The 22,799-nt window shown below is 46.7% G+C and overlaps 1 protein-coding gene across 2 annotated transcripts in view; it reads left to right on the forward strand.

The window, feature by feature from the left end:
* Window positions 1–22,799, forward strand: part of LOC118019146 (sphingosine-1-phosphate lyase 1) — a 56,712-nt gene that overhangs the window by 30,963 nt on the left and 2,950 nt on the right. The window contains exons 5-14 of one of the 2 annotated variants that reach the window (XM_035018040.1): window positions 1,103–1,262; window positions 4,378–4,454; window positions 6,307–6,435; window positions 14,829–14,917; window positions 16,514–16,619; window positions 18,024–18,122; window positions 18,763–18,912; window positions 20,125–20,363; window positions 21,492–21,638; window positions 22,596–22,716. In XM_035018040.1, coding sequence (XP_034873931.1) covers window positions 1,103–1,262; window positions 4,378–4,454; window positions 6,307–6,435; window positions 14,829–14,917; window positions 16,514–16,619; window positions 18,024–18,122; window positions 18,763–18,912; window positions 20,125–20,363; window positions 21,492–21,638; window positions 22,596–22,716 — 1,317 coding nt within the window. The remainder of the gene's footprint in view (window positions 1–1,102; window positions 1,263–4,377; window positions 4,455–6,306; window positions 6,436–14,828; window positions 14,918–16,513; window positions 16,620–18,023; window positions 18,123–18,762; window positions 18,913–20,124; window positions 20,364–21,491; window positions 21,639–22,595; window positions 22,717–22,799) is intronic. The other variant, XM_035018050.1, reaches the window with a different exon arrangement.

Genomic DNA, 22,799 nt, shown 5'->3' on the forward strand with positions numbered 1-22,799 from the left:
GTTTTGTTGTGTTTTTAAACTCTGTTCTGTTCCCCCCAGTACTTTCCACTACCTTTCTTTCTTTCTTTTTTTTTTTAAGATTTTATTTATTTATTTGAGAGAGAGAGAATGAGAGAGCACATGAGAGGGGGGAGGGTCAGAGGGAGAAGCAGAGTCCCCGCCGAGCAGGGAGCCCGACGTGGGACTCGATCCCGGGACTCCAGGATCATGACCTGAGCCGAAGGCAGTCGCCTAACCGACTGAGCCACCCAGGCGCCCACACTACCTGACTTTCATTTTCTGTGTCTGCTGCTACAAGGAAGCGTCGTGAGAACAGAAGTTGTTCTCACTCGTACTGCCTAGTGTGTTCTGTTCGCGGTGTCTTGCTGGCCCACAGGGGTAGTTCGGCACCCAGGGAGGGAGGGAAAGCACAGGCTGTTGCGGTGAGGAGGACGACGGAGAAACAGCCATCATTGGTAAACTGTACAGAAGGGGCCATCGCTCCCCCCTAGCACTTGAGGGTCAAAGAGTACAGGTGGCGGACAGCCCGAGGGGATCTAATGCAGTCTCCCCAGTACCCCCGGGGTGTCTGGCACACGCACGTGGCGACTCGCGCAGGCTGTCCGCGTTCTGGGCGTGCTCCGTGCAGGTCTGGTGACGGAGCTCATCACCTGCACGAGCACCAGAATGCTTCTGCTGCTGCTTGGCCTGTTTTCTGGCCACCATTGGTGGCTCCACCTTTGTTTCTTTAGCACACACACTGGTTGCTTGCCAGGACACGGATAACGTCCACATACGGCGCTCAGACAGTGGCGCGTGCAAGCCCAGTAAAGCAGGGGCGATGTCGACATGGCAGAGGAAAGGGGGGGGCTTGAATGTATCTTTGACTTTGGGACAGGAAGTTGACTTTTCAGACTTCTTAGAGCCTGCCGCACATGCCAGAAAATAGCTGAGCAGCCAGAATGTCCCCATATCTGTTTACAAAAACAATACCATCCCCGTTCTGTAGCACTGGTGTGGCAACCAGCGCTGAACTGTTGACTTGGAGTAGTAACTGGTTCTTCTGCTCCCTGGCCTGTATTTTTCCATCTCCTTGTTAACTTTGTCTTTCTTACCTTTGGAGATCCAAGAGAAGGTGAACAAGACCAAGGATGATATAAGCAAGAACATGTCGTTCCTGAAAGTGGACAAAGACTATGTGAAAGCTTTGCCCTCTCAAGGCCTGAGCGCGTCGGCAGTTCTGGAGAAGCTCAAGGACTACAGCTCTATGGGTAGGATTCCGGGCGCACTCAAGCCGCTTGCTTTCCCAGCGTGGCCGGTTTGGTCATTGTTTACTGTCGATAGGTTACGAGTGCTTCATCCCTGGAACTTATATATCCATCCTGTCTCAGAGGCTCAATTTCTTATCATAAAAATTATATTTAAATTCATCCTCCATCCATAAAGCAAACAAATCTGAGACAGTGGAACTGGAACTTGGTCCCATTTCCTTTTGTAAGCCTGAATAAAACAGATAAGTTTGTTTCTTGAGAGAATATATGTAATAAGAATGAAATACAGATTCATTACAGAATTTGTGAAATCTGCACAAAGGCACAAAAGAAAATCCCATCATCACAAGATAAACACATGATATATATATGTAAGAATCTTAGTAGTGTTTTTGTGTAATAAACATACATACACATACAGATATGTATGTATGCATGAGCACATAAGGGAAGGATAAATATACCAAATAGCTTAATGTTTAAGAGTGTAGCCCTGGCTGAGAGGAGTGCGTGACTCTTGATCTCAGGGTTGTGAATTTGAGCCCCATGTTGAGTATGGAGATTACTTAAAAATAAAAAAATAAAAAAATCTTTAAAAAAGAGTGTAGCCCATGGATCAGCGTGGATTCACATGCTAGTTGGGCCACTTAAAGTGTGACCTTGGGTGAATTACTTAAGCTATGTCTTGGTCTCTGTCTTTCTATGATGGGGATAATACAACTTACTTGAAAAGATGATTACAGGGCGCCTGGGTGGCTCAGTTGGTTAAGCGACTGCCTTCGGCTCAGGTCGTGATCCTGGAGTCCCGGGATCGAGTCCCACATCGGGCTCCCTGCTCAGCGGGGGGTCTGCTTCTCCTTCTGACCCTCTTCCCTCTCGTGCTCTCTCTCATTCTCTCTCTCGCAAATAAATAAATAAAATCTTTAAAAAAAGAAAAAAAAAAGGAAAAGATGATTACAGGGGCACCTGGGTGGCTCAGTTGTTAAGTGTCTGCCTTTGGCTCAGGTCATGGGGGATAGAGCCCCACATTAGGCTCCCTGCTCAGCGGGAAGCCTGCTTCTCCCTCTCCCACTCCCCTTGCTTGTGTTCCCTCTCTCACTGTGTCTCTCTGTCAAATAAATAAAATCTTTAAAAAAATAAAAAATAAAAAAAATAAAGAAAAGATGATTACAGAGATTAAATAAGATCGTACATATGAATGTATAATACCTGGCATATAGTAAGGGCTCAATAAGTGTTGGCTGTTTTTTTTTAATTAAATTTTATTTATTTATTTGAGAGAGAGAGAGATAGTGAGAGATAGAGCACTAGCAGAGGGGAGAGGGAGAAGCAGGCTCCCCACTGTGCAGGGAGCTCGATGTGGGGCTTGATCCCAAGACCCTGGGATCATGACCTGAGCCGAAGGCAGATGCTTAACTGGCTAAGCCACCCGGGCGCCCCATAAATGTTGGCTGTTAACACAAACACAGGTTTTTGTTACAGGTTTATTACAAATTAGACCATATTGCAAATACTTTTCGAAAATAGGCTTTTTAGTTTGTCATAATTTAAGATTTGTTTTACTCTTTTTTTTTTTTTAAAGATTTTATTTATTTATATGACAGAGAGAGACAGCGAGAACAGAACACAAGCAGGGGGAGTGGGAGAGGGAGAAGCAGGCTTCCCGCGGAGCAGGGAGCCCGATGTGGGACTCGATCCCAGGACCCTGAGATCATGACCTGAGCTGAAGGCAGACGCTTAACGACTGAGCCACCCAGGCGCCCATAATTTAAGATTTGTAGAGAATTTGCAAATTCATATATACAGAGATTTCCCATACACCCCTTACCTGGCTTCTCCTGATGTTAACATCTAAAGTGACTGTGATGCATTTGTCGAAACAGTAGTTGACTAAACCGCAAATTCTATTCCTATTTCACCAGTTTTTCCACTAATGTCCTTTTTTCTGTTCTAGGCTCCAATCCAGGATACCACATTGCATTTCAACAAATAGACTTAAAAATTTCTAATTGACGTGTGTTGAGATTTTGACATTGGATGGTACAAAATTAGCTGCAGTCCAGGATTTATAGATGATGTAAAGCAGGGATCAGCCCTCTGAGACCTGGATGTTAAAGATTTCTATGATCGTGAGGGCACGTTGCTGCCGCCATATTGCCTTCCCTTCCTTTCCAAGTCATTGTCAGTAGCACCAGTAAAATAACAGGAAATGAAACCATGTAGTCTATTTTTGAAAGGCTGGTGGCCTCTGGTCTGAAGACGTGCATGGTATAGTCCAGTGTCCTGTAAGGAAAGAGGGAAAGTCCTACTGGAATCAAGCCAGAGCTTGGCAGATTGCCTGAGATGAGGGGTCTGTCTGGATGTTTGCTACTCAATCTTCTGCTCTCTTGTTGGAGCTGAAGATAATGGCTTTGTAGAGCCTGCGGCGACAGTTTTCAGTTAGTGTGTCTCTGGAGTGGCTTGTCACTGCGCACTCTCAGTAGGGCACAGCCATGTTGTATCTGAGATACCCACGTCAGCAGATTCGTTGATACAACGTAGACTGTCTTGGGAGAAGCACCTCAGACAGAAAGTGGAATTGTGGGTAGGTTTCGGGCTCGTGGAGGGGTGCCCTTGAAACCAGGGTGCTGACAGTCTATCATCGTGGTTTGTCTGGTCAGGGATTCAGTTCCCTGGCTCCAACTCTGACAGTAGTGTACTGAAATTCCACACTTTGCCGTGCTCTTCCCTGCCAGCTCTGCTCATGACAGTTCTCACACTTCCTTTGACTGGACAGGAAGGGGCGAAAAAAGTCGTTAGCCATACAGAGACCAGGAAATGAGTATAGATCAAGGAACAATTTTCTACTGGTAGAAGGCCGTTGGGGATGATGACAGCATCATTATTGCACTAGATTATACCTGGCTTCTGTTAATATCTTTTTCACACTGCTGTTGATAGTAATGGAAGATCTTTCTTCTTTATTTTGCTGTGATAGGTCTTTATTGGAATTCTTTTTCTTGACTTAATATAAGATCATCTGTGGGTTTCCACTCAAAGTTTTTTTTCCTTTTGTACCCAGAGGTGTTGCTTCGTATTTTGGGCAAGTTCCTGCTTACTGACCCAGTGGTCTTAACTTTCTCCTCAGACGTCTTCTGGCAGGAGGGGAAAGCCTCTGGAGCAGTGTACAGCGGGGCGGAAGAGCTCACCCAGCTCCTGGTGAAGGTGAATGCCAGCACCCCAAGGCAGTGTGTGTGGTCTGTGCCCTTCATACCACCTCAGTTTTTCTCCTTACTTTTGCAATTAAAAAAGGAAAAAAAATTACCTAACGAAAGTTTATTGTTAAAAATAAGTTTCTCTTTACCCACATATAGGTGAATATAGATAATATTGTCCGAGATGTCTTCAGTCCATAAAAAAGTACGATATTACTTATATTTCCAGGCTTTATAGGTGCCCCGTGTGGAAGGCAGATTACTAGGGAAGGTAGTCAGTGCCCCATCATTTGAAGTTATTAATGACAAGACATACTTTGATGAGAAGAGAGGAGGAATAGACACTTGCTCATCATTTCCTGTACCACCCGAATCTCAGATCAAAGGATCTGAGAATGAGCAGTAGGTTCACTTATAATTGAAATAATTCTCATTTTTTGTTGACTTTAGAGTTGCCTATAGCTAATGAGATTTATTTCCTAAACCCCACTTTGTCATATAAAATTGGCACTGGACTGGGGCGCCTGGGTGGCTCAGTTGGTTAAGTGACTGCCTTTGGCTCAGGTCATGATCCTGGAGTCCCGGGATTGAGTCCCGCATTGGGCTCCCTGCTCAGCAGGGAGTCTGCTTCTCCCTCTCCCGCTCCCCCCTCTTGTGCTCTTTCTCTCTCTCACTCTCTGTCTCAAATAAATAAATAAAATCTTTAAAAAAAAAAATAAAATTGGCACTGGACTTAACAATCCCTAAAGTCTTTGTGTTTGATTATGATAACTAAGAAACTGCTCCTACCTTACTAAATACTACAGGTTTGACTTAGCTATATCTTGACATAATGCTCTGATCTTACTTCGCTGAGTTAAAAATCTTTCAGTGGCTTCCCACTATCTACGGGATAAAACCCAAGCTGCTTACGTAGCAGAAAATGCAAGCCCATGGGCGCCTGGGTGGCTCAGTTGGTTAAGCGACTGCCTTTGGCTCAGGTCATGATCCCGGGGTCCTGGGATCAAGCCCCACATCGGGCTGCAGGGAGCCTGCTTCTCCCTCTGACCCTCTCCCCTCTCATGCTGTTTCTCTCTCTCTCTCTCAAATAAATAAATAAATAAATAAATAAATAAATAAATAAATAAATAAAATCTTAAAAAAAAAAGAAAATGCAAGCCCTGTGGTGAGCCGGCTCCCACCTGTGTTTTTCAACCACCCATGTAAACATGAACTTCCATCTTTCCTCTTCACCGAACGTACCTCACTCTTACCATGTTTTCCTCCCCTCCTTCATTCCACCTGTTCTAAATGTCGAATTCCTATTGATCTCTCCGGGTTCTGCCTGTACAGACATCAGACCTGTCGGGCTGTTTGTTATTCCCTCCTTAGGGCTCCTTCCATCACTTGCATACTTCTGGTATCACACTCAGAACAATAGCTCCTTTGTGCCGGATGCTCTCCTAAGGACTTGGCATGCCTTATGTTATTTACTTAGCGCTAGAACCCCATCAGGTAGGTACCATGATTATCCCCTTGAGCACGTGAGGACACTGAACCTCAGAGAGTTTTTTGACCTAAGATTACACAGCGAGAAGTAATAGGCAAAGCTAAGATTGCAAACTGGGTCTGTTTGTTGTTTTAGTATGTGCTTTTTAACCACATTTATACTTCCTCTCTCACCACACTGTAAAATAATTTATTTGCATGTCTCTCTCTTCCACTGTATTTTGATCTTTTTTAGAGGGGAACACATATCTTACCATTTTTCCAGTTTCTAGTGTTGTGCCTGGTACCTAGAAACTTCTGTCTAGTGCATGATTCTTTGTCCCATACAGTGTATTTATTCGTTCTACTTCATATCTGCGTGCATTTCTTTGCAGGCTTATGGAGATTTTGCATGGAGTAACCCACTGCATCCAGACATCTTCCCGGGACTGCGAAAGATCGAGGCGGAGATTGTGAGGATAGCTTGTTCCCTGTTCAGTGGGGGGCCAGATTCCTGTGGATGTGTAAGTAGATGCAGGTGGCCTATGTGTTTCGCTTAAAATAGAAGAGTTTCTTGAAAACATTTTGTTACACAAGTAATATGTGATTATTGGAAGAAGATCCAGATTAACAGCAATGTAAAAGTGTTAACTTTTGGAATTTTTAGAGCATCAACATTTTATTGTATATTTTTTAAGATATTTTTTTCTTCCGTTTTGTATTTTAAAACATTTTTTTTACACTTTTTTTAAATGTTTTATTTATTTATTCATGAGAATCAGAGAGAGAGAGAGAGGCAGAGGCAGAGGGAGAAGCAGGCTCCCCACTGAGCAGGGAGCCCGATGCGGGGCTCGTTCCCAGGACCCTGGGATCACGACCTGAGCTGAAGGCAGACGCTTAACCATCTGAGCCACTCAGGCGCCCCATGTATTTTAAAACATGAAGTTGCTAGAATAGACAAAACCCTGCATTCAGTAACTAAATATTTTGCACATCTGCTGTGTCTGCTGCTTTCTTTCTCCCCCTCCCTCTTTGATCCATCCAGTATACTTACAGTACGTAGGTATTCTCCTGCGCTATAGACTCTGTGAACTTTTTTTTTTTTTAAGATTTTATTTATTTATTTGCGAGAGAGAGAATGAGAGACAGAGAGCACGAGAGGGAGGAGGGTCAGAGGGAGAAGCAGACTCCCCGCCGAGCAGGAAGCCCGATGCAGGACTCGATCCCGGGACTCCAGGATCATGACCTGAGCCGAAGGCAGTCGCTTAACCGACTGAGCCACCCAGGCTCCCATTGACTCTGTGAACTTTTAAGAGACCATCAGTTAAGCAGCCCCAAAACAATTTGGCCTCATCTAGGTAAGTTGAAGAAACAGGTATCTCATGACCCTGAAATTTCACTACTCAGGGTATACCCTAGAAAAACTGGCACGTGTGTATCAGGATAGATGGATATTCATAGCAGCATTGTCCGTGGTATTGAAAACTGGAAGTAATTCAAATGTCAGTCAACAGTGGGGTGGAAAATTACAGACTACTCCAAGTGCTTCAACCCACTGCAGCTGCTACTCTGATTAATGCTCACATTAGCCCGTTTGACCAGTGGAAGCCTCTTAATTTGGGCCTCTGGGTTCTTTTGTATGACTCGAGTGGTCTTTGAAAGCTTCCTTTCTTTCCTTTTTTTTTTTTGACAAAATAATTTTTATCTGATGAAATATTCCAGGTTTACCTTATGCATTTCCAGACCCCAACTCAGCCATTTGTCCAAAGAGCCCTGTTTCATTTAGAATGATGTAAAATACTTACGTGGCTCCGAAGTCCAATTTATAGAACAAGACTTATACAAAATTAACCGGAATAACATCCAGAGAGAGAGCACAGAAGAGGTTGAGAGACCTGAGGGCTGGAATGGGAAGGGCTACCACGCATCTGGTTGGTATGTAATTGGCTGTGAAGACAGCTGGTGTTCTCAGCAGCAGTGGTAGCCGGAGTGTGTGCAGGTGGAGGAAAGACGGGCTGTGAGGTGCTCATTGTTGGAGCCGGGAGATGAGTAGAGGGGTTTCGTGGGTTCCCTCTCCAGCCGTGTCTCTTCTGCACTTGAGTTCCTCCATTGGGTTTTTTTTTTTTTAAGATTTTATTTATTTATTTATTTTATTTATTTGGCAGACAGAGAGCAGGAGAGCGGCAGAGGGAGAAGGAGAAACAGGCCCCCTGTGGAGCAGGGAGCCCGATGCGGGGCTCAACCCAGGACCCTGGGATCATGACCTGAGCCAAAGGCAGTTGCTTAACCAACTGAGCCACCCAGGCGGCCCCCATTGGCTTTTTTTTTTTTTAACTTCATTTACTGTAGTCTTCATTCTTGAGAATTTTGTCTTAATCTGCCAGATGGTTTTTTTTTTTTTAGGTTTTTGCTCAAGTTGTTTGTTTATTATTATTATTATTTAAGTAAGTGTTACGCCTAAAGTGGGGCTCGAACTCAAGACCCAGAGGTCGAGCGTTGCATGCTCTGCCGACTGAGCCAGCCAGGCGCCCCTGCGTGGTGGTTCTTTAGCATTCCTTTCCTTGGCTTATGTTTTGTTTACTGAAATATATTGCCCGTAGTTATGTTATATTCTGTGTCTGATAATGCTGTTACTCGTGAGCCTTACCTATCTGTTTCTGCTGGTTTCATTCATATTGGCTTGTATCCTTGTATTTGTGACTTTTTTGTGTGTGTGTGTGTCTTCCTGGGAACTTCTCTGTGAGGCCTAGATTGAAGTGAAGTTCTTTTTTTTTTTTTTTTTTTTTTAAAGATTTTATTTATTTATTTGAGACAGAATGAGAGAGAGAGCTCATGAGAGGGGGGAGGGTCAGAGGGAGAAGCAGGCTCCCCGCCGAGTAGGGAGCCCGATGTGGGACTTGATCCCGGGACTCCAGGATCATGACCTGAGCCGAAGGCAGTCGCTTAACCGACTGAGCCACCCAGGCGCCCCATAAGTGAAGTTCTTGCAGGGAAGCTATGTAATGATTTCTGCCAGTTGCCGGGGCCTTGCTGGGAGGTGCTGTCACACGGGAACCCATCTGAGTCTCATCCTGCAGAGGGCGCATGAGTTCACACTGCAGACCCACGTCAAAGCTGTCTTGTGAGCCATTCTTGAGAGATCCTTATTTTTCTTTACCAGAGCATCAGGTCATGGTTGAGAAAGCCATTTTTCTTGCTGTCTTCTGCTGCACCAGTGGGGTTTAATTTCTTGGTCCCCTGAGATGTGGGTGTAAGTCCCAGGTTCTCCAGCTGTCTCCTGTTAGACTCTTCACCTTAGGCAGGCCCTCAGTTTACCTCCTGTTCATTTGTCACGGTGGGGGTTGGTGGTCTCTGGGGGCGGCAGCAACCGTCAAAGTTGAAACCAGCTTTGGCATTCACTTATCTGCTAGGATTCTTGGTTTTGCTCTGTTTGGGTTCAGTATATTAGTATATTCCTTTATGTTATATAAGCTCAGTGGTGGATGTAAAATAAATTTCAATGTTTTACGAGGCATTTTTAGTTGTTTCCCAGGGGAGGGTGGGCTGCCCAAGCTGTCTAATCTATATTGCCAGAAATAGGAGTTCCATGATTGTTGTTGTTTTTTCTCCATGTGAACTTTGTACACTTTACAGCTTCTCTCCCTCTGGATCTGCTCTTCCCCACTTTCTTCCAAGGCTACTCAGCTAGTCGTAGAGAATACGGTTTCACAGATTGGCGACCATGCCCATGTTTCTTCTCCGAACACCTTTTGGTTATCTGTGTCTAGCCAGAGGGACACAGGTGTGGAGAGGCAGTGATCTTTCAGTCTCTGTTTTTTTTAAATCTGGGTTCACTAAACTTGCCTTAAACCTTTCCTCTAAGTCCTGATCTTTATTCCGTGTTTGTTCTGCCCCTCGTGTCCTTACTAATCCTTTATCAGGGTCATTTGGTACTCTGTTTTAGGTCTGCAGTCTCATTCTCTTGTTTTGGTGTCCAGTCTTTCAGCTCTTGTTTTCTTCAATTCGTGTTCTTGTCATGTTGTCCTCTAGTGATGACAGTCCCCCTTAGACTGTTACCTTTTGAGTTAGGCTTTTATTATGCATGCTGCTTTTTTTCTTTCTGTGTGTTTGCGTAGTTACCGTGCCATTTTTTTTCACTGTGGCTCATGCTCATCAGAACATTCTATTTTGTTCTGACGCATGCTGGCTGATTTCTCATTTGGGAGCATTTGCTTGAGGGCCTCTTGGTTCCACCTGTATTAGGATATCTGGGTCTCTTCTTCTGAGATTTGTTAAAAGTTACCTATTAGAGTTTACTCTGCCTAGTTGGAAGACAGTAAGACCCTCTGGGCTTTGATTATTTCTTTAACCCATCCTGGATCCCTGAAGCCTTGACTTTGAGGGGTCGGTCCCAATGTTCTCTCTCCCCATTTTCCTGTTTCTCCCTCGCTGCCATGTCTACCACTCACTGAGCAGAAGATAAGGAGCCCCCCTCCATTTGCTTCTCTGAAGATTTGGCGGGTATTAATGAGAATCCTCAGGATTTTGCTGGCTCGCTGGACAATTTTCAGGACTTGGAGGAGGGATTAGGGACTGTGTGTTGCTTTTCTCTGTGCTTTAGTAACTTGTCTCTTTTTTTCATTGCCAGTATTTGAAGTTTACTGCATTGGATTCTCTCTGTTTCCTTGTTTGATGGTTGTTATTGCAGCTTTCTGCAATTGTGTTTCTTCCTTCTTTTAGGTACCAGGGGAGAGAAAGTAGCTGTGAGGTAGGTTCAGTGTTTCATCTGAATGCCAAAGTCTAACCCCAGGGGTATTTTTGCATTGCTACAGTGTTGGGGAGCGGAAGAAGGATGGAGTCTGAGATCCCTAGTCTTTTCTAATACTTAAGACTTTTACAAGAGAACTAGTGATGACCTCTGGGGTAATTTGAGTTTCTCTGTTTCTCTTACTCTTCTCAGTCTCTGTCTCTCTCCATCTCTCTCTCTCTCGATGAGCTGCTTTTGGTGAAAAAAGTTCGGAGTTCAGAGGCTGGAAATGAGAAGACAGAGCTGCATAGCTGGGCAGTCTGTAGCATATTCCCAGCCAAGTTCTTAAGCTCTTCTCGTTCTTTGTTCTTCAGTCTAAACTATTGTTCCTGTTACTAACTTCATTTGCCTCAGTTAGAATGGATAAGAAGTGATTTCATATACTGAAAGAACTTCTCTTGCCCTGGGGAACAGTCTTGGCTTGTGCAAAGGCCTTTGGGTCTGAAAGAAAATTCTCGCAGCAGGCCATGTTCTCCTCTTATTCTCTGACATACTTCTCATATATTACAGCGAGAGTTTTTATAAATGTCGGAAGAAGCTAACATTACAAGTAGTTATTGAAGCTTTCATCTTCTGATTTCACAATCCATTTTTCTTTGGGCGCAGAGGGTAGAAGGAAGTGGGAGGTTAGTAGCATGTTTAGACACAGAATTTGGGGATCAGAAATAAAAATTAGAAGTAGAATTTAGGTATTCCTGCTTTTACAGTCAAAAGTACACTGCTGTTTGCCCAACAAATAATGATGTTGATTTGATAAGTTATTGGACTAAAAATAGAGTGTGTGTGCTGGGTGACTAGGGGTTTGGAAATCCGTTTGTGTAGGTCATTACTGGACCTTAGTAAGAGGCTGACACACTGGAGACTTGGACATTGCTGGTCGTTTCCTGACTTGCTTCACAGCTTGTTTGGCTCCTCATGTGACATGTCGTCTGAGGTTTTGTGCTAGACCACAGGGCGAGCCGCTGATTCGCAGAGCTGACCTCCACTATAAGCGCTTTCATCTTTGGCAGAAAAGTGCAGAGGCTACAAACAGGCAGGCGTCCTGTGCCCAAGTCAGCGCATTACTTCGTGGGTGATGGGCACGTGTTTCTTGAAGACTTCCTGAATCACAGTATGACTAACTTCTCTCAGCTAATCTTCCATGTAACTCCTGACCAGTGGGGTTTTGTAGCCAATGGTGTTTTTGTCCTCTACGTGGGTATTACAGGAAATTCCAGAAATCCCTCTCTCTCAATTCCATTTTATGTTAACTCCACCAAATGCACAAATGTAGAAAGTTTTCCTTTTTTTTCTCTTTTCTCTTTTTTAGTTTAAATTCAGTTAATTAACATACAATGTATTATTTGTTTCAGGGGTACAGGTCTGTGGTTCATCTGTCTTATATAGTACCCAGTGCTCATTACGACACATAATCTCCCCAATGTCCATCACCCAGTTACCCCATCCCCCCACCACCCTCCCCTCCAACAACCCTCAGTTTGTTTCGGATGATTAAGGGTCTCTTATGGGGGGCGCCTGGGTGGCTCAGTCGTTAAGCGTCTGCCTTCGGCTCAGGTCATGATCCCGGGGTCCTGGGATTGAGCCCAGCATCGGGCTCCCTGCTCCATGGGGAGCCTGCTTCTCCCTCTCCCACTCCCCCTGCTTGTGTTCCCTCTCTTGCTGTGTCTCTCTCTGTCAAATAAATAAATAAAAAATCTTTAAAAAAAAGAGTCTCTTATGGTTTGTCTCCCTCTCTGGTTTCATCTTGTTTCATTTTTTCCTCTCTTCCCCTGTGATCCTCTGCCTTGTTTATTAAATTGCACATATTAATGAGATCATATGATAATTGTCTTTCTCTGATTGACTTACTTTGCTTAGCATAATACCCTCTAGTTCCATCTATGTCGTTGCATATGGCAAGATTTCAATTTTTGATGGCTGCGTAATATTCCATTGTATTTATATATACCACATCTTCTTTATTCATTTATCTGTTGATGGATATCTGGGCTCTTTCCATAGTTTGGCTATTGTGGACATTGCTGCTATAAACATTGGGGTTCAGGTGCCCCTTTGGATCACTACATTTGTATCTTTGGGGTAAATACCCAGTAGTGCAATTGTTGGATCATAGGGTAGCTCTATTTTCAACTTTTTGAGGAATGTCCATACTGTTTTCCAGAGTGGACTCACCAGCTTGCATTCCCACCAACAGTGTAGGAGGGTTTTTTCCTTTTTCCTCATCCTCGCCAACATCTGTCGTTTCCTGACTAGTTAATTTTAGCCATTGTAACCCGTGTGAGGTGGTATCTCATTGTGGTTTTGATTTGTATTTCCCTGATGCCAAGTGATGTTGAGCATTTTTTCATGTGTCTGTTGGTCATTTGGATGTCGTCTTTGGAGAAATGGCTGTTCATGTTGTCTGCTCATTTCTTGATTGGATTATTTGTTCTTTGGGTGTTGAGTTTGATAAGTTCTTTATAGATTTTGGGTACTAGCCCTTTATCTGGTATGTCATTTACAAATATCTTCTCCCATTCTGTTGGTTGCCTTTTGGTTTTATTGACCATGTCTTTGCTGTGCAAAAGCTGTTTATCTTGATGAAGTCCCAACAGTTCATTTTTGCCCTTGCTTCCCTTGCCTTTGGAGATGTTTCTAGCAAGAAGTTGCTGCTGCAAAGTTTTACTTTTTATCAGCTGATACTAATGGATGGCATTGGGTGAATTATTTTAGTCTTCTTAGGGGCTCAGTTTTCTCACCTGTACAATGAAAAAGGTAAGCTTCTAGGAATCTTTGGAGATGAGAAATCTAAGAAAATAACCACGTAGCTGAGTGCTGTGGCTTTTTTGGTTTGTTTTGAAATGATTCTTTTTTTGTTCTTTTAAAATTTATTTATTCATTTCAGAGAGAAAGAGATGGGGGAGAAGGGCAGAGGGCGAGAGAGAATCTCAAGTGGACTTCCACTGAGCTCAGAGCCTGATGTGGGGCTTGATCTTAAAACCCTGAGATCATGACCTGAGCTGAAATCAAGAGTTGGATGCTTAACCAACTGAGCCACCCAGACGCACCTGAAATGATTCATTCTTAGATGTCATCAAAAGATAGCCTAACGGGTATGATGTGCCCATGTTGGTCATGGTTTACTGAGAGTCAGATCAGGCTTTGAGAAATGTTAGTTGAGGTTCTCTTAAGTGTCAGCCTTCAGGCTGGGTGCTTGGAATATTGTCATGAACGGATTGGTCCCCACCATCATGAGTTTATAGTCTCATGAGGGAAATTGGATGCGTGACATGACCTTTGAGTATTTAGGTTTCAACTCTGATAAAGAAGTTCCCCTAGGGGTGCCTGGGTGGCTCAGTCCGTTAAGCGGCTGCCTTTGGCTCGGGTCATGATCCCGGGGTCCTGGGATCGAGCCCCACATCTGGCTCCCTGCTCGGTGGAGAGCCTGCTTCTCCCTCTCCCTCTGCCTGCCTCTCTGCCTACTTGTGCTCTCTGTCAAATGAATAAATAAAATCTTAAGAAAAAAAAAGACGTTCACCTATAACCGAGGAGGGCTAGGCCTAGCTTCAGGAAAACGTTTTACTTCGTTTAAAAACGCTACGATCTTTGTTTTGATTTCAGATAAGTGAGATAACCAACTTGTAAGTAGAGGCCTCTGCTTTTCTTTTTCAAACTTGTCAAAACCACAGTTCACTTTGGAATGTCTAAACTTCTTGATCTGCTGAGGTATCGCGTAGTTTACTAGACTTATGACTGCAGTTCATTCTGCAGCGGGCATTGGAAACTTAAATCCAAGTCTATGGTCCTGATGTTCTTGAGCAGTGTAAAATGCTCTGTCCTCTCTGCAACTGGACCAGCAGCAGAAGTGTGAACGGGCGGCGTGCTGGTGACGTCTGGGCAGGTGGTGCGTTTTTCCATACGGTGTAGAGATTCTGCGCCTTCTTATTTGGTAGTTTTTACTCTTCTGAACCAAGAATGCGCTTAGCCGATGAAGCCCCATTTCCATCCGGAAGACATGGCCATGTGTGCTCTGCCGAGTGCCTCGCAGACGTTACCTGCTGCTGCGTCAGGCACCACCGAGATAAGGTGGGCCGTGCATGCTGACAGCGGGCCTCACTGCACTGCATGGATCACATCGCTTCTTTATTACAGGTGACCTCGGGGGGAACAGAGAGCATACTGATGGCCTGCAAGGCTTACCGGGACCTGGCCTTTGAGAATGGGATCAAAACTCCAGAAATGTATGTATGTGTTTCTTTTGGATTTATCTGTTTGGAGTACTGCAGTTGGAAACAACCTGACCATCTGTTTTCTACTTCTCTTCCCTCTTCCTCTGGCAGTTCAGTCCTCATTCTTCCTGTCCTGCGCCCTGGACCCTTATCCCTTCACATTCCACAGAATCCTAAGTGGATCAGCCAGTTAATTTTAAAGGTCATTCCCTTTCCCAACCCCCAAGTTTATACGTGGTATATACTGAAAGCAAGAATGAGATCCTTTTCCTAAAAGTGACAGGTTGAACAGGACTACATCTTTGAATTTTGTGATATTTATTATAAATAATCTGGAGCCTAAGGAAAACTCTCTAATAATCCCTTAAATTCAGGGAAAGTTACTTAAATATAATAGGCTGCCTCAAAGTGCTTCCTAAGAAAATTTCAGCCTGAGGGCTGTTTTCTGGGAGGAGAAAAAAAAATTTTTCTTTAAAGATTTTATTTATTCATTTGACAGAGAGACCGTGAGAGAGGGAACACAAGCAGGGGGAGTGGGAGAGGGAGAAGTAGGTTTCCCACGGAGTAGGGCACCCTGGAATCATGACCTGAGCCGAAGGCAGACGCCTAATGACTAAGCCACCCAGGCGCCCCTGGGAGGAGAAATTTTTAAAATCTTTCTGAGATTTATCTATAATGTCACCCCATAGACATAACTTTGATATTTGGCTGCATTTTTTTTTTTTTCTAGACCCTCTCTTTGCCCAGAGTGTTTATACTACATCCTCTGGGTTACTGTTTTCCCACAAGTATCAGTGACTAAGGGTTGCATGTAATCTCATGCTGTGTAGCCTAAGAGAATAAATCAGGCTGCCATCTTTTTCCATACATGAATCTTAGTGCTTCGTACTCAGTAATAGTCTTTCCTTCCTTAAAGGGAACACATTGATTTTGAGAGTGCAGTAATTGAGCGAAGTCTGAAAGCAAATACTTAACCATGACTTAGTCTCCTTTTCAGTGCTATTTGTCTTTTTTTTGTTTTTTTAAGTAAGCTCTACGCCCAGCGTGGGCCTTGCACTCATAACACCAAGATCAAGAGTCACAGTCTCTACTGACTGAGCCGAGCCAGCTAGGCGCCCCCATTTCAGTACTGTTTGAAGTGCTGCTTCTAAGTATGTAGGAACAATGGGAATTAGTTTCTCACAGGCTTGTGGGCTTTCAGAGCTGGAAGGAACCACTGACCCTGATACAAGCAGACTTAGGTTCCTGCTTGGCCATGTGTCATGTCAGCGTACCCCCACCAACGGCTCCCTGGCTTTGGATGGCCAACATGAGAAGGCTCTGCCTGATGCCAATCTGATCCAAATTCCCAGTCCCTCGTCTCCTGCCTGTCAGCCCTGCTTTATGCTTTGGACTTCCTAAACCAGAGGGAGAAGATTTCTATAGAAAATCAGTTGACCTCTTTTTCTTTCTGCTTAAAAAGAAAAGTAAAACAATATAAACACTTGTAAAAACGTGAGGAAAAACATTGAGACGTTTACTCCTGGTGACGTAGATGAGCTGCTAACTAGGCTCTCTCTTGAGCCCTGCTTTTATCGGAATTTCATTACTCTCTTCTCTGTCATTTAGTGTGGCCCCCCAAAGTGCCCATGCTGCATTTGACAAAGCAGCCAATTATTTTGGGATGAAGATTATACGGGTTCCGCTGAACAAAATGATGGAGGTGGATGTTCGGGTGAGTTCCCCTGAAGGGCCATTTCGTGCCATGGACCGTGAGGAGCAGGGGCGCACCTGACGGACTGGTGTTTTCCAGCATCGCGTGCAGAGAGGCTCCAAAGGCCTTGGGCTCCAGGCGCTGGCGCTGCCGGGCTGCCGAGCTGCCACCGGCCGTGGTGATGGAGTGCGGCTCAGCGTTTTCATAAATTCATGAGCTCTGATAGCAGAGACGATCCAGCCCCTGACTTGAGACTTCGCTGACCTGGGTTTTGCTGCAGCAACGTGGCTTTCTCCTCTCTGTAAAAAGAGCACGGGCTGACTTGCCCCAGGACTCTCCCTGCGGTTTTCATGAGCCCGCATCCATATCCTCGCCAGTATAACAGTAACTGTATCTTTTCGGAACTAAACTGCCCAGTTTCTTAGCACTAGCGTTATTGCTGCCTGCCGTCTTTATTGATACACTGACTGACGGTTGCCAAAAAAAATTGTACATATCTGTGGTCCCAGCTTGATATTCCGATGACACTTATACACAGTGATAGACGAATACGCAGATGAATCACCACAGTCACACTATTGAGTGTATTCCATCCCCTCAAATAGTTACCATCTTCTGTCATTTTCCTTTTTTCTGGGTTAGAATACATAGGGCTCCTCTCTGGACCGCTGGCTGATTTCAGGCACACAGTGCGGTATTGTTATGCATGGTCACACGGCCGTCCGCGAGCGGTCCAGAACTTCCTGTCAGGCGTCACCGAAACTTGGTGCCCCTCATCCTCCGGCCCCCGGCAACCGCCACTCTACTCTCTGCTTCTGAGTGTGACTGTCGTGGGTGCCGTGTATGTGAGGTCATGCAGCATTTGTGTCTCTGGCCCTGGCTTACGGCACTCAGCAGAGTGTCCTCCAGGTTCATCCATGCTGTCACACGTGGCAGGCTCTCTTTTTTGAAGACCCAGTAGTAGTCCTTTAGTCGTTATTTTTATGCCGTGCCTGTGTGGAGAACTCTCCAGCGTCGGGATGCTGTAAGAATTGCATCTGAGCCTTGTGACAGCCCAGGGAGGCTGGAGAAACTGTCAGTCCTTTTGCAGTGCACGGGTGAGGAAACAGTCCGGGTGGAGTTAAATCGTTTGCCCCAGGTTTCCACACTCGTGAGTGGGGCTGGGACTCGCACAGGCTCATCTGCCTCTTGGCCCGATGCCGTTTTTCCTCCCACAGTGATTTGCCGTGTTGTGGCCACAGACTGTCCCCCGGCTGGAGCCCTCTGGCCGTGTCTGTGCGGCCGCCGTGGCGGGGGGCTGTCTTCTCCTGGGTCGGAGAGACAGAGGAGGTGGGCTAGAGGAGCGCAGACCCTGAGCTGGGGGCCTGGAGTGCTCTTGGCATTCTGACGTGGCTTCTCATTTTCCTTTCACCTTTAAACCCCTAGGCAATGAGGAGAGCCATCTCCAGGAACACGGCCATGCTCGTCTGTTCTACCCCCCAGTTTCCTCATGGTGTCATCGATCCTGTCCCTGAAGTGGCCAAGGTACGCGGGAGAAGTGGGCTGCCAGGCACTTAAGTTGAGATTTGAAAATCGAACCTAATGGTGTGGTACTCGGCAAGGAGACGCAAGTCTGAGTTCAGATTTGTGCACAAATTTCCTGAGCCCCATAGGAAGCCCCGCGGCTCTGTTTGGAGCCTGAGAAAGTTACTGGCTTCTGCTGTGGGAAGACGACTTTGTGGAAACTGGGTATTCTGAAAGAGTACTGGCATTTGGACTCGGCCGGGGAAATGAGCTGCATGTAGGAGCCTGCCTACCAGAGGGTGGCATCCAACAGCGCCACCCGCCCAGCGCCCCCTCCTCCCCACCCTGCATTACTAAATAAAGCAGGACTCTCCCCCTGCATCAGAGGGCTGCTCGGTTCCTGCTTGATTTTATAGTCAGGTTGAGGCCCTGCGTATTTAAAGATAAAATACCACATTTCAGAGGAATTATTTTGAAGCCTAAATACATTTGACAGATGAGCTTTACTAGGCATGTGAAAACTAGCCCGTTTTTTAAAGCCTGAAAGATGCATTACAGAGTGGCCTCGTGGTTGCAGCGCACCTTTCCACCTGTGTCTTGCAGAGTCTTTGTTATATGGCTGTAAATGAAATTCTCTTGTGGTCTTTGTTTTTTGAACTAGCTGGCTGTCAAATACAAAATACCTCTTCATGTAGATGCTTGTCTGGGGGGCTTCCTCATCGTCTTTATGGAGAAAGCAGGATACCCACTGGAGCAACCATTTGATTTCCGGGTGAAAGGTGTGACCAGCATTTCAGCTGATACCCACAAGGTGAGACAGGCAAGGGACCAAATGTTAATCAAAGGAGGCACCTGATTATTTCGACTACTATCAAGAAAGTAAATTGGTTAAAGCATTAACTTCCGCCCAGAATGTAAAATTAAATCTGGCTCTTTGCTCTCACCCGCGTAGCTGGTTCAGGTGACAAAGTAGGGTGCTAGAGGTGACACATAATCGTGCAAAGGGACCTATTTGTGGCATGTGGCTCAGAAAATTTCTGCATCCACTGACTGTATGTAGCTGGGATGTGCCAGGACAGGGGCCCCTAGAAAATTGTTCCCTGAAGCTCTGAGATTCTCTGCGGTGGAGGGTAGCGATGAAGTTGATAGTGGGATTCCTGGGAGGAGGAGGTATGCTGGTGCTGAGCTCTCACACCACGGGGGTGCTGCCCCACATGACAGGAGCCAGCTAAGGGAAGAGTCCTTTGGAGAGAGGGCAGAACTGCGTGCTCAGGAATGTTCGGATGCCCCCACCCCTGGTGGCCGGGATGGCTTTGCAGCTACATGCAGATGTGGGAGAAGCAGCAGCCTCAGGAATATGTGCTCTGTGCTGAAGACACTCGCAGAGCTTGTCTTCATCTCAAGCATAGTGGAGACCTGTTTTTCAGACTCTTACGTGATGCCCGCGAATCTTCCATCGGGATCTGATTTGGTTTCGCCTTGCACCCAGGCGACCCCCGTGCCCTCCTCCTTACCATCTCTCCCGGTGTGGGTCAGGGAGTGAGGCTGGCTCCATGTTTGCGGCAGCGGGAGTTCACTAGGAGGGCACATTTCTGTAAGGAAACCAAGTACGCAGGTTGTTTTTAGGCTGGATTCAGTAGCTTCTAGATGCTGAACACTGTGATGTTCTTAAAAAAGGAAGTATAAAAGAGATGGGAAGGGAGTCAGCTCGTGATTTCAGTTGCTCCAGGTGACATGACTTCTACCCTTCTCCCCGGTTGCCAGTGGAAATTTATCTTTGCTTCCACCGTGCCGCACCACCCTGGGGTGCTGTTTACATAGAGAAGCCACGTGCTGGGTGAGGGGCCCCCAGACGCCTCGGCCCTCCCAGAGGGCATTTCAGCCCCGTCCCCGCAGCGCCCTCCACCCGTAACGCTCTGAGTGTGGGTTGTTGGTGCGAGTGGGACGCGGTGGGAAACGGGCCCGTGGAGGAGACGTGTGCGCGAGGAGCTTGCGGCGCTCACCTGTGCGCTTCTCCCCTCAGTACGGCTACGCCCCCAAAGGCTCCTCCGTGCTGCTCTACAGTGAGAAGAAGTACAGGAGCCATCAGTTCTTCGTGGCGACAGACTGGCAGGGCGGCATCTACGCCTCCCCGACCATCGCGGGCTCCCGGCCCGGAGGCATCAGCGCGGCCTGTTGGGCTGCCCTGATGCACTTTGGTGAGAGCGGCTATGTTGAGGCCACGAAACAGATCATCAAAACCACTCGCTTCCTCAAGTCAGAGTATGTGTGGAGGATTGGGGATCCGCCTCGTCTCTTGCTTTGTCTGCTCATAGGCCCGAGGCATCTGCCTGGCCAGCACCCATAGCTCCCAGCCCATCCCGCATCCCCTAGCGACCAGGGGCTTAGGACAGCAGCTTAGGAGTGTGGCGCCGGCCTGGGAGGAGTAGCTCCCTGGCTCTGCTGGGACTTGGAGGGTCAGACCCAGGCTTCACCTGTGGGCCATCGTGTCTCAAAGCATGTCTTCACGACTGGCAGCTCTTACCAAGTGCCCATACACTGCAGTGTCATGCTTTAGACTGCGGTTCTCACACTTGAGCACGCATCTTAATCATCGGGAGGACCTGTCAAGACACAGGTTGCTGGGCCCCACTCCCAGGATTCTCATTCCGTCCATCTGGAGTGGGAGTCTGAGGACTTGCGTTTCTGGGAAGCTCCCAGTGGATACTGAAGCTGCAGGTCTAGGGCTCACACTTGGGGAGTCGCTGGTGGAACAGTATCGGAGATGAGGCAGAGGGAACGGGGGATGGGAGGGGGGAGACCGAGGGTGAGATGAGGCTAGAACGAGGCTGCACGTTTGTCTGACCCACCTATTCATGTGCCCCCTGCCTATCTCTGTGGCTCATCCACACTGGGGAGGCTTTTTCAGAATCTGGAGGGTGAGTGAAAGCTTTCGGCCAGTAGGCATGTCTCATTCGAAAAAAGCCTGCATATACCCAGCCGATAGACCCATCTGTTGTGAACTGTTCTACCATTTCTTGCTTTAGGGATTATATATATGACTTTTTAAATTGAAGAGATGGAGGGGTTATTTTGCCAGGATTTTTTTTAAGTGCATCTTTATGCCTCAGATGCCCCTGGGGCACATCACAATTTGGGAGTTGGGCATACAGCGTAGGAGCCAGTGGTTCTCTCATTGGAGCTCAGTGGGGTTTGGGCGTTTGAGTATTTGTAATGTTTGGGAACCACTGATCTCGGTCTTGCTGCCTGATTTTAGAAGGTGAGCGAGTTGAAGCCCTAAAAGATTAGATTGTGTTACAGGGGAGACGTTTGCATGATGAAAGAGATGATGGCCCGAGGAGTATATGTGGCTGAAATTTCCTTTCTATTCTCTTCTTTGTTTGTTTTAAGACTGGAAAATATCAAAGGCATCTTTGTTTTTGGGAATCCCCAGTTGTCAGTCATTGCTCTGGGCTCCCGAGATTTTGACATCTACCGACTGTTTAACCTGATGACTGCCAAAGGCTGGAACCTGAACCAGCTGCAGTTCCCACCCAGGTAAGCCCGAGGAGCCTCCTGCCCTCACTGTGCTCTGTGACTTCGCAACAACTCGGGTAGCAGGGTGACCCGAAGCCTAGAGACTGACAGTGAGGCCAGCGCTCCAGGGCCGACAGAGTATCCGTGCGATTTTGTCTCGCCACCTGGCATTACTCAGTATCAAGGACGAGACGATGAGCTTTACAACTCTGGAGACCAGTGGTCGGTCACGAGCCCCTCCACTGCTGCCCCTGCCCACTTCCTGGGCTGTGTACTCCCCGCCCTATCTCGCACACCGCCATCAGATTGCTCTTGCCGACGGACTCGTGACCTGAGTCATACTTAGCTCAGAACCCTCCACAGGGCCTCTCATCATTCAGGCCCGCTGCCCTGTCCTGTCATATGCTTCTTTCATCTCATCTCCCACGATGTCTGTAAATAAACACCACACCCTGATGGCAGAGGTCCCCCCGGTGCCCTCCGTGCACCCCAATCCTTTCACTTCCTGGTGCTCTTGCCAGTCCCACCTGGGCTCAGCTTCTTCCTCTGCACGATCCCTCTGTACCTCAGTCTCCCTCTAGGGGGCGTGAGAGTTTCTTCTGTGCCTTGAAGTCCTTCAAGACCCCTGGGGCCCTGTGCCCATGAGGGTTTATTGTCTACAAGGAGAGCATCCCCTTGGTGGTCCCGTGACTGAAGGCATAGCATTTGACAGTTTTTGAGGGGAGGGGTGGGACAGAACAGGCAGCCGTACTCCCTTCAGTCAGGATGTTGCTCGCGCGGAGGCATGAAACCCACATGCCGGCCCATGCTTGACAGCCGTGTATTTGAGAGCCCCGATTCCCAGGACTGGGAACACTTGTCACAAATAACATGAAGAAGCGAGCGGTAAATTCCAGTATGTGACATGGGGCTTCTTTATTTTAGCACTTTGTTTTCTTTCCCCAAGGTTCATCTCTGCCTGTCTCTCTTCTCCCACAGTATTCATTTCTGCATCACGCTAGTACACACCCGGAAGCGAATAGCCGTGCAGTTCCTGAAGGACATCCGGGAGTCTGTCACTCAAATCATGAAGAATCCTAAAGCAAAGACCACAGGAATGGTAGGGACACTTGGGATTTTTTTCTTCTTGTGGAAGTTCAGGTGGTGGGGGGGGTTTGGAAGAACCAGGTGACCTCGAGTCTG

This window comes from Mirounga leonina, unplaced genomic scaffold (genome assembly GCF_011800145.1).
Source record: "Mirounga leonina isolate KUSES-001 unplaced genomic scaffold, KU_Mleo_1.0 Mir_107, whole genome shotgun sequence".
NCBI lineage: Eukaryota > Metazoa > Chordata > Mammalia > Carnivora > Phocidae > Mirounga > Mirounga leonina.